Source organism: Microcebus murinus, chromosome 2 (genome assembly GCF_040939455.1).
Source record: "Microcebus murinus isolate Inina chromosome 2, M.murinus_Inina_mat1.0, whole genome shotgun sequence".
NCBI classification, from domain to species: domain Eukaryota; kingdom Metazoa; phylum Chordata; class Mammalia; order Primates; family Cheirogaleidae; genus Microcebus; species Microcebus murinus.
This window is the reverse complement of record NC_134105.1, coordinates 100564887-100576913: the sequence shown is the minus strand read 5'-3', so window position 1 is coordinate 100576913 and position 12027 is coordinate 100564887. Positions and strand designations below refer to the sequence as shown.

At 45.8% G+C, this 12027-nt stretch overlaps 1 protein-coding gene and 1 pseudogene across 2 annotated transcripts in view; one reads left to right on the top strand and one right to left on the bottom strand.

The window, feature by feature from the left end:
• Positions 1-10791, bottom strand: part of TUFT1 (tuftelin 1) — a 42455-nt gene extending 31664 nt beyond the window's left edge. For both annotated transcript variants that reach the window (XM_012767597.3, XM_012767599.3), the window contains exon 1: positions 10672-10791. In XM_012767597.3, the coding sequence (XP_012623051.2) occupies positions 10672-10731 (60 nt within the window). In that variant the 5' untranslated portion in view covers positions 10732-10791. The remainder of the gene's footprint in view (positions 1-10671) is intronic.
• LOC142869783 (uncharacterized) lies at positions 6780-6874 on the top strand (annotated as a pseudogene).
• Positions 10792-12027: the final 1236 nt, after the last annotated feature.

Sequence of the window (12027 nt, the reverse complement as noted above, 5' to 3'; positions counted from 1 at the left end):
AAACTATGATCAAGTAGGTTTGTATGTCTTTTCTGCCATTAGTCTGCCTTTTGTCAGTGATTTTAAGTGAAATTTCAGTGGGTGAAGGGGAAGCTTTTCCTTCACCCCCAACACATACATATGCTCCCCATGAAAACATATACTAGAAAGTTCATAGCAGCATTTTTCGTAATAACCCTAAACCAGAAACTACCCAAATATTCATCAAGAGCAGAGTGGATAAATTGTGATATATATATATTCATACAATGGAACAATGATGAAAAAGAATGAAGTACTGCAATGCAGCATTGGTGAACCTCACAAAAATGTTAAGCAAAACAATCCAGACATAAAAGTATGCTATATGATTCCACTTACATAAAAAGCACAAAAATAAGCAAAACTAACATACATGTGAGAAGTCTGGATAACGGTTACGCTTGAGGGTAGAGGATAGGTAGTAACTAGAAGGGAACATGAGGGAGCTTCTGCAGTACTTGTTTCTTTCTTTTTTTTTTTTTTTTTTTTTTTTTTGAGACAGAGTCTCACTTTGTTGTCCAGGCTAGAGTGAGTGCCGTGGCGTCAGCCTAGCTCACAGCAACCTCAAACTCCTGGGCTCGAGCGATCCTACTGCCTCGGCCTCCCGAGTAGCTGGGACTACAGGCATGCGCCACCATGCCCGGCTAATATTTTTATATACATATCAGTTGGACAATTAATTTCTTTCTATTTATAGTAGAGACGGGGTCTCGCTCTTGCTCAGGCTGGTTTTGAACTCCTGACCTTGAGCAATCCGCCCGCCTCGGCCTCCCAGAGAGCTAGGATTACAGGCGTGAGCCACCGCGCCCGGCCTGTTTCTTTCTTTCTTTGAGACAAAATTACCTTTACTCACCTGCTCTTCTTCACTTTATTTATTTATTTATTTATTTATTTATTTATTTTTGAGACAGAGTCTCACTCTGTTGCCTGGGCTAGAGTGTTGTGGCATCAGCCTAGCTCACAGCAACCTCAAACTCCTGGGCTCAAATGATTCTCCTGCCTCAGCCTCCCGAGTAGCTGAGACTACAAGCACATACCACCATGTCCTGCTAATTTTTAGCAGGACATTTTTAGCAGGACATCTCTACCCATTTTTTGTAGAGATGGGTCTTGCTCTTGCTTAGGCTGGTCTCAAACTCCTGGGCTCAAGAGAGCCTCCTGCCTCGGCCTCCCAAAGTGCTGGGACTACAGGTGTGAGCCACTATGCCTTGCCCTTCTCATTTACTGAAGTACACATATATATATATATACATACACACACACACATGCATTCATAGTACTGGTAATTGCCAACTCCAGTTATAGCAATGATTATGTGTGGATCCCTCTTGGGCCCTGTTCTAAGTGCTTTACATGCAATATTTAATACTAACTCATTTAATACTCACAAAAATACTATGTAATACGTACTAGTCATATTACCAACATCCCCATTTTACAGATGGGAAAACTGAGGCACAGAAGTTAACTATCTTGTCCAAGGCACACAACAAGTAAGGGGCAGAGCCCAGATTCAAACCCAATCTCTCTAGTCTAGGCTCTTAACTAGCATGCCACATGGCATTTCTAAATCAATAAAGTGAAGAAGAAGGCCGGGCACAGTGGCTCACACCTGTAATCTTAGCACTCTGGGAGGCCCAGGTGGGCGGATCATTTGCATTCAGGAGTTTGAGACCAGCCTGAGCAAGAGGGAGACCCCATCTCTACTAAAAATAGAAAGAAATTAGCTGGACAACTAAAAATATATAGAAAAAATTAGCCAGGTATGATGGCTCATGCCTGTAGTCCCAGCTACCTGGGAGGCTGAGGCAAGAGGATCGCTTGAGCCCTAGAGTTTGAGGTTGCTGTGAGCTAGGCTAGCTAGTGCCACAGCACTCTAGCCCAGGCAACAGAGTGAGACTCTGTCTCAATAAAATAAAATAAAATAAAAAGAATAAATAAATAAAGTGAAGAAAAGCAGGTGAGTAAAGGGAGTTTTATGCCATATACTTCTAGTATTTTAAACTTAAGCAACAAAAAATATATTTGTATAACACTCCTATAATAAAACACATAAATAAAGAGAAGGAAAGAAAAAATACTAAACTTGGAGTTGGAGGCAGGATGTCTGAGTACGCAATGACATCCATTAATCCTTGAGCAAACTACTTAATCTCTCTGGGCCTCAGTTTTCTACTTGTAAAATGGGAGTGATAATCCCAACCCTGCCGACATTGTAGGCAGATACATAGGAGCAATGTGAAAGTGCTTTGCAAACCATAAATCTCTCCACAAATGAGCATTACTTTCCCAAGTAGCTCTACCAAGCCTGCAAGGGGAAGAGGGTGGATGAAGTAAATTGTCTAAATAGAGCTGGTGAAAAATCTAGGGCTCTCTCTGGCACCTCATCCTGCAGAACCAAAGATTGCAGTCTAGTTAACAAGGCCACAGCTCTCACCCCGCAGTCCCAACCCAGAGCCAAGGAGGGTTCCTCTCTGCTTGGTGATTTTGTTTTCCAGAACTGGAGTGACCTCAGGGCTGTGAGCAGGCTCCAGGGTACTTTAGGAATGACCCAAAAATGTCTGCCAGGGTGGTCTCCACTGAGGACTCTAATAGGCAAGATGAGAAGTAGAGCCTCCTAGGGGTGGGGGTGGGGAAGCAGGGCTAATCACAAGGTAAGCAGCCTCTAACCTCATAAACATTCTTGGGGAGAAGCCCAGCTACCTCCAAATTAGAGACAGACTCATCACTCTGTTCAAACAAACCTGTAGCAGTGACTCACTCCTCAAAGCAGGGAGCGGGTAAACACATAGCTGAGGGGTTAGAGATCAAGACACTAAAGGAGAAGAAGAGATAGGAAGATAAACAGGGAGGCCCAGGAGATAAAGAGGGAGGTGAGGTTCTCACACCACAGGCTCATATGAATAGGGAAATGCCTATGTTCCCAGCTCTCACTCCCAGGCTTCTACAGGGGCCACAGGACTGGGTGGTGGGTGGGGGTCAAGTGTAGGTTTTTTTCTAAGAGAAAGTAAGGGAAGTGGAGATTGCCCAAGCTGCAAACTGGCAACCTTAATTCTCCTTCACCCTGTACTCCCTCCTCCATCACTTTGTCCCTAAATCCCGTCTCCTCTCCCACCCCAAATGTGCATGGTCTCTCAAGCTACCGCAGGAATAGCCTCTTCAATTTCCCTAGTCTAAGAAATGGGAATAGCCAGCCCCCTTGGGAAATGTTTCCCAAGAGACCAGAGCGAGGAGAGCCCCACAGAGTCAAAGAGCCAGATGGGATGCTTGGGTGCCTCTCCTGGGTGAGACTCCCAACCCACTCAGCTCGCAGGTTTCAGGTACTTGCTCCTGCCTTCTGCAGTGCTTTCTGGGCCAGAGATGGCCCTTTGTAGAGAATGACACAAAGAATCACTCCCTTTTTTCCTCCCCACAGATTAGCCAACAAAACAGGCATTTGATTTTTATCTGGCTACCTACCCAGAGGCATAGGCTGGACAAGCTGTATGCAGAGGGCTGACCGGGGTGACTGAGAGGTGAACAAGAAAAGGCATTTGGGTGGCACCCTAAATGGGGCAGCCCTTCTCATCACCTGGAGCCCTAGCAAAGGCAAACACTGGGGCCTGGCAGTGAGAGTGTGTCTAGGGAAGGAAGTAGGCTCCTGAACCCAACTCTGAAGGGGACACCCTTTTGCTAAGCCAGTCTCTCTACCAGACACCTGCCTGGTGACCAGTCAGCCTGGAATGAAAGGGCAAGTTCCTCAGGGCCCTCTCGGCTCAAAGGGCTGACACAAGTAACTCTGCCAGCTCTAGTGTCTGACTAAGCTGCTTTGTGATTTTTGCTTTTGTGTCCCAGACCCCAGAAAACCATTTCCTTTTTCTTCCTTCATCAATCCATCTCCACCGTAGGCTATATTCTCTTCTCTTCTTCCTGCCTCTATTGGCCAGGCTTAAATCTGGGCCACCAGCCTTCCTGGCACATACGCATTCCCCCAACTAAACCTTCCCAACCCCTAGGACACAAGAGAATTTCACAAGACTATGCATTGTGACCCAAAGAAGCACGTATCATAATTAATAGCAGGCTGGGAAGCGAGTCCCACCTGCTCTAAGCACACGTGTCTGGAACCGAAACCATCTGGGTGCACACACCCCTCCACCCCGGAGAAGTATGGGCACATGTTAGTGCCAAATGCCTGGTGATTAGGTAACCCTCCTCTCTCAGATCCTCCCTGCTCCTTCCTCCTCTGGCAAAGCCCCACATTCCCCAAAGTCCTGGCAGGCTTGGAGACATCAGCTGCAGTGCTCCTCCAAGTAAGAACCTGGCAATAAATGGGAGAGATGGAATGGTGTGAGGAGGAATTTATGGGCTGAGTTAGGGCAAGTATCATGAGTGGAAGGAACAGGCAGTCACCAAACTTGAAAGGTTCCTCTGCCCAAGAGTTTCTTCCCCACCCAGGTGTCACAGAGCCAGGACTTCCATCATTTTAGAATGGGTTCGTTCCTTTGGAATAAGCAGCAATGACTCCAGATGAATTCTCTTTTAAAATGCAAATATTCTGACCCAGCAATTCTACTCCTAGGTATTTTTCTCCAAAAGAAATGAAAACATATGTCCACACAAAAACTTGTATACCAAAGTTGATAGCAGCATTATTCATAATAGCCAAAAAGTAGAAACAACCCAAATGTCCACCAACATTCATCCATGATGAACTTATCTATGACAATACATCCATACAATGGAATACTATTCAGCCATAAGAAGGAAGTACTGATTCATGTTACAATATGGATGAACCTTAAAAACGTCATGCTAATAAAAGAAACCACATTATTATTCTTCTAATAAAAGAAGGATCAAGTATTATATGATTACATTTATATGAAATGTCCAGAATAGGTAAATCCATAGAAAAAGAAAGTAGACTAGTGGTTGCCTAGGGCTAGGGAGATTGGGGGAAAATGGGGAGTGACTGCTAATGGGTCGGGATTTCTTTATAAGATGATAAAAATATTCTAAAATTGATTTATTCATGACTATACAACTCCGTGAATATATTAAAAACCATTGAATTATATATTTTAAATGAGTGAATCTTATGGTATATGAATTATATCTCAATAAAGCTGTTATAAAAATTATATATTAAAGGCTTGCTAACCTCATAGCAAGCCTTTAATAAATCATAGCTTTAGTTTAAACAAACAAACAAAAAAAGAATGGGGCTCAGGAAAGACTTGGTATTAAACTACTTCAGCTTCTAAGGTCCTAAAGGAATATCACTATTCCACATAAAGATAAGGGTTCAGACTGCAGCTGATAAAAAAATTTGAAATCCACTCAGCTGTTTAGGGAACCTCCCTGGCCAAGACAAATCCAGAAAAAAATAAATAAATAACAATACAGAGGATGGAAAAAAAGCAAATATTCTAAGGAAGAGTAACAATGATAGATTACTTAAAGAAAATCATGGCTGGGCGCGGTGGCTCATGCCTGTAATCCTAGCACTCTGGGAGGCCGAGGCAGGCGGATTGCTCCAGGTCAGGAGTTCAAAACCAGCCTGAGCAAGAGCGAGACCCCGGCTCTACTATAAATAGAAAGAAATTTAATTGGCCAACTAATTTATATAGAAAAAATTAGCCAGGCATGGTGGCGCATGCCTGTAGTCCCAGCCACTTGGGAGGCTGAGGCAGGATTGCTTGAACCCAGGAGATTGAGGTTGCTGTGAGCTAGGCTGACACCACAGCACTCACTCTAGCCTGGATAGCAAAGCGAGACTCTGTCTCAAAAAAAAAAAAATTAGAAAATCACCTTATCAAAGAGCCTAGAGCAGCATACGACACTAGCTGCCTTGGCCATGAGGTTAGAAAAAGAAAGAAGAGGAAAGGTGTTCAGAGAGGGATGCCAAAATGAACCCTGACCATCACCACGTCTGAGACCAGTCCTGGCTGAGTTAGGACTAGCAAAGGTCACTCAGGTCTTTGCCCTGTGTCTATCTACAGGCCCCCTCTCACCTTTGGGATCCCCACTGGCACAAGGACCTGGACCATCAAGGAAATGGAAAGAAATAGATAGGAATAAACAAATGTCAACATAATGAGAAGCAAACCTTGATCAAACCAGAGTTTCCAGACTCTTCGTCCATCCCTTGGCTGAGTGCTCAAAGGTTAAAATGGTCTAGTCTAAGCCAAGAGCAAATAGAAAACAACACCTAATGGCATCTGAGCACTTACCACGTGCCAGGCAACAGTACTTAATGTGTCATACATGTTATCTCATTTAATCCTCCCAACAACCTTATGAGAAGGGTGCAATTATTATCCATGTTTTACAGATGAGGAAACTGAGAATGAAGAAATTCAAGTAATTTACCAAAATGATCTTGGACAAAGCAAACATCGAAGCCCTGACTAGAGCCCACCTCAGTCAGATTCTCAGAGCCATGCTCTTAACCACAATGCTACCAGCAGAAATCATAGTCTAGCTAAAAACTGACATATAGTTGCACTAAGAGAATGGAAAGGGAGCATGTAAGAGGTGGGAGTATAAATCTTCCTATAATTCCTATAATAGGAAGTCAATAAATGTCTAAAACTGATAAATCAATAAATATCACTATGAACATATTATTTAGAAATGTGGAGGTAAACACCAGACAAAACAGCTAAAAGAGCTGAGTGTGTTTACTTCCATGGAGCAGAACTTGGAGCAGGGGACCACTTTCTTTTAAAAGCCTTTTGATATTATTAGATCTATTTAAAATCATGCACATACGTGCTCACTTCAGCTGTGCATATAATAAAATTGGAATGATACAGAGAAGATTAACATGGCCATAATTAAACATTTTTTTTAAATTATGCACATTTAATCCTTGATTAAAAAGTGATTTAAGAAGAAAGAAAAGAAAAGAGAAAAGGAAGGAAGGAAGGAAGGAAGGAAGGAAGGAAGGAAGGAAGGAAGGAAGGAAGGAAGGAAGGAAGGAAGGAAGGAAGGAAGGGAGGGAGGGAGGGAGGGAATCAGAGATCATCTACGCCAAAGTCTAATGTCATGGACATCTGTTCTTTTGCTGCACAACTTCCATTCCCCTGCACTGGGAACACTTGGGTCTTGCTTTGGAGAATCTTCCTCCTTGACTGGTAATCTGGTGGGCCTGTCAATCAAAGAACTCTGCCCTGGCCAAGTAGGGGCCAGGGACAATGGCATCTTCTCCCTGGAATCTTGAGCAAAATGGCAAAAAGACCTAAAACAGCTAGAACCAATTCACCAGGCAATAGAAAGCCTTCATTAGTTCCTTCCACCTACCCAGGCCCTAGGACTCCCTCGGTTAGGTCTTTTTAAGCTTTCCCTTAAATTCTGTGAGCTGCCCCATTTCCTTCTAATAAATTACTCTTCTGCTTAAGTCAGCTGGAGTTTATAATCAAAGGAAATTAATGGAAATGTTTAATAAAAATGAATTTGATGTTTATTTGTTCTTTTATTTTCCAGTATAAATTACTGTATTGGCTTGCAAACTTTTTCAAACTCAGAAATATATTTTACATCATGATCCAGTAAACACACATATATAATATGTACATACACACACATATATAAGTGAAACAAAAGTGTTGCCACAAATGTCTACCCCCATTAACGCTGTGAGAGTGTTAATTCTATTCCTTTATGTATGCTGGTTCCCACTCACTAAGTTGATTTCAGATCCACTAGTGGTTACAGTCTCTAGTTTTGAAAAACACTGGCTCCTTATATCTGCTGCATCTGCCTCCAACAATAGAAACAACCCACCAGTGCTTTCAGACCAGCCTAGACAACATAGGAGACCCTGCCTCTATAAAAAATAAAAAAATTGGCTGGGCGAGGTGGCTCACACCTGTAATCCTAACACTCTCGGAGGCAGAGGCAGGAGGATCATTTGAGCTAGGAGTTTGAGACCAGCCTGAGCAAGAGTGAGACCCCCGTCTCTACTAAAAATAGAAAGAAATTGGCTGGACAATTAAAAATATATACAGAAAAAATCAGCCGCGCATGGTGGCACAAACCTGGAGTCCCAGCTACTTGGGAGGCTGAGGCAGGAGGATTGCTTGAGCCCAGGAGTTTGAGGTTGCTGTGAGCTAGGCTGACGCCATGGCACTGTAACCCAGGCAACAGAGTGAAACTCTTGTCTCAAAAATAAATCAATAAATAATAAAATAATTAACTGGGTGTGATGCATGCTGGTAGTCCCAGCTATCTGCCACGGTTGAGGTGGGAGGATTGCTTGAGTTCAAGGCAGCAGTGAGCTATCACTGCACTCCAGCCTAGATAACAGAGTAAAACCCTATCTCTAAAAAACAACCTAAAACATAAAAGTTTAAAAACGCAGAGAATATATTAACCATATTTCCATGTCCTTATGTGCTGCACTAAGGCACAGGGCCAGGTTGGTGGGGAAACAGAACCCAAGGTTCCTGACTCCCACTATGATACCCAATCAGTGCAACTGCCTAGCTGACTCCAGCAGAAACAGCTGTTCGTGTGTTTATTCACTCACTCATTTTGCACATGCACTGAGCACTCTTCAGTGTGTGAATATATGACAGCTTCCTGGGGACAGTCCAGAGCCATAAATTCTGTCTTCAGGCTGGCTCAGAGGAGAGGAATCTGGGACAAAGCCTGTCTCCTGACTGATTGATTGTTTACCATCTCCTCCCCCTACTTAAGGGCCCAGGAATGTCTCCAAGATTAGATCGGGGCAATGATTACTTCATTCCAAGCTTTGGAGTAAAATAATTCTCAAGTTCGGCCTAGAAAAAAAGGATAAAAGGGAATTTCTGTCTCCCCCTTGTTCTAGAGGTCTCTGGTTAGCTTCAAACTAATCTATGGCTGGAGACTATCTGAATTCCTTGTTCACTATTTTTCTACTGACTCTTTCTGTCCCACCAGACAAGCAGCCAAAACATCAAGAAATAGCAGAGGGTGGTGATGCATTCTCAACAATGCCCATGCCTGGTCTTAGACTTCTCTCTGGATCTCTTTGCTACAGAAAGCAAAAAGAAGCCCGAACATCCCTCTCCTTTATTATCTCATACCATTTTCCCCAAACCATTCCGAAACAGTGAGCAAGAACATGGAGTAGGAAGCCAATAGTGGCACATGCCTGTAGCCCCAGCTACTCAGGAGGCAGAAGCAGAAGGATGGCTTGAGCCCAGGAGTTTGAGGCTGCAGTGCACTATGATCATGCCTGTAAACAGCCACTGCACTCCAGCGTGAGCAACAGAGCAAGACTCTCATCTTGAAAGAAAGAAAAGAAAAAAGAAAGAGAGAGAGAGAGAGAAAGTAGGACTTGGGGCTGACACAGTAAGGGATGGATTTTTTCCATCTCTTCAGGGTCCCATAGGTGGGAGAGTGCCAGGCTACAGATGACTGGGGGTTGAGCGACTGGTGTTAGGCAGCTGCAAGACCCATATTGTAATGTGGCAAAAACACTCATCGCATGGGCAGAAATGGAGAGGGGACTGTGAGCAGAATTAAAAGGCCATTTGCACTTTAAATTTGAAATAAGTACCTATTCTACAAATATTCTTTGAAGAAGAGCCATAATCCAGCTGCAGCTGGGTTAGCTCTACCTCAGGGGCATGCTGAGACAGGCAGAGGGTAAGGGAATCAGATGGGGTGGGAGGTGGGGGTGATACAAACCCCGAGTCACCTTGGCTCCCATTTCACTCACCCACAATAGCCTGGAAATGGATGAAATAGTACACTCCTATGTGGCTTACGTTCCCCAGCAGAGCCTAGAAACACTCAGCCACAAATGACCCTCCTCTGCCTCTGGAGAGGAAAAATCATATGGTGAGCTGGGGTTGGGAGAACAGGGAGAGGAGGCAGGCAGTGAGGGAAGCTGGATAGACCAGCTTGCACTGGAAGACGCCCCCTCTCTCCCCAACGCTCATTCCCGTCCAGAAGCCCTCGCATGGGTCACTTCCATTCCAGTCTCAGCCCAAGTTCCACATCCCCTTAATCCACTGTGCCCTGGGCTTGGCCGCTGGAGACGGAAGCAAAACCGACAAACCGTCCCGGGAAGCTATCGGTTGGTCGGAAGGGGGAGGGGAGGAGAACTGCAAGAGGGAAGGAGAAATCCGAGAGGAGAGGTGACCCCCAGGCGGAAAGCCATATCCCTCTTGGCAAAAGGTGAGTCAGTCCCAGGCCAATCTCGCCATCCGTGCCCTACCCATCCCCCACCGTCCAGACCGAGCCCTAGGATTTCACCCTCTACCCTTTTTTTTGTTACTGATCGATCACTCAAAGCACCGTGAAAGTCTTTGAATGGCCTCTGAGGTCACCGGACCCAGGGGAAAGCCTAGTCCGCCTCAGCGGGACACAATGTCCAGGAGAGCTCAGGGATCCGGTCTCTTGAGCTCATTCTCCTCCGACCCGATCTGGCGGCCCACAGGACGCGCGAGTAACGCGCTCAGGGACGCCCGAGCCCTCGAGCCTCGAAAGAGTCTTCATCCCGAGACTCCCCGGGACGCCCACTGCCCGTCTCCGGCAATAGAAAAGAGATAGGAGGGCTGACCGCACGGAGCCGGACACCAGGTGATGTCAGCCAACTCGACGCGGGGCACGGGAGGGACGGACTTAGAAACGGAGCATACCAAGGGGGAAGGCGGTATAGACGCGTTTTCTTACCTCGGCCTGGCCCTCCGGGTGCACGTCCACCAGGGTACACCAATTCCGTGTCCCGTTCATTTCTTTCCCGCTGGGCTCGCGGCGCACAACGCGGGCCTCGGCCCTGCGGTCCGGCGCCTACTAGGCGGGCGCGCGCGGAACCGCCCCCCTGTATAGGCGCGTCAAGGGCGGAGGCTGCAGGTGGGCCACGCCCCCAGGGCGCTGTCTGGCCAACGACAAGAGGAGACAGCGCGAGGTAGGTGGGGCCAAGAGGCTTTGGGACACGCCCACCCGTGCTGGCTCAGATTTACATAAAGGTGGGGCTTGGGAGCGACTTAGGGCTGCTTAATTACCCATAGTTGCACCTCAACATTCTTCGTTAGTCTTGCTGTCTCCATTCAACTCTCCAAGATCAGTGTTGGTCAGAGAGAATCACCCTGTCTGCCCCTAGAGGATGAGGATTTGGAACGTTAAAAAGTGTCCATACATTCTCCTCTATATATACGCCAGCCTGTAGGATTTGCAGAGCTGAATAAACCTTTCCTCCAACGCAGAAAAGCAGGCACCAAGAGCCAGCTCACTCATACTGGCCTAAGCCAGTCTGGCAGGTGCCCTTCCCTGGCAAGAGGCCCAGGGCAAAGTCAAAGCCAGCTAGGTTCTGGGTGGGGCTTGTTTTGCAGAAACTATTACACCTAAGGTGCCCTTATATGGCTGGGAGAGGCGGGACACATTGCCTTAAAAGGAATTTGTATTCTTGAGAGAGGATGAGCCTGGACTTCTCCAATGACATTTGCTCCCCAAGCCTAGGCCAGGATCTTGAGGGTCTAGAAGAGAGGGTTGGCCAAATGGGACCCCAGAGCCTCCTACCAGCTCAGCTGCCCTGAGCAGATAGCTATGGTCCACCTGGACAGAAGGCAGAATAGGTAAGGTCTGACCTAGTATCCAGTGGGCAGTATCCCTATACCTAGCAATAGGCGCTGGTGAAAGTAACTTGTGTTTAAGGAAACACAAGGCCAGTAAAGGCAGAAATTTCTCTACCTCCCAAGTGTCATGTGAGTTAGAAATGGATGGGGATCTTTGTACCTGGGACATGAATGGTGGGGTCATCCCTGGGACCTAGGGGAATAAAACCAGTTCTGGTCTGTTTCCCTCTAACCTCAAAGAAGGCATTTACTGGCCTTGCTCTTCCCAAAAGGTTGTTCAGGAGAGAATGGAGCTGCTATTATAAACATTTCCAGGTTTTCTAGGTCACATCTGATCTGTTGTAAAGGACCTCTGAAAAGTGAGGTAAAGAAAGCTCCAGCTTCAGCTTTAAGCTATACAGTTAATATGACGTTTTCATAAAACTTGAACCTCCAAATGACCCAGGAAAAAGAA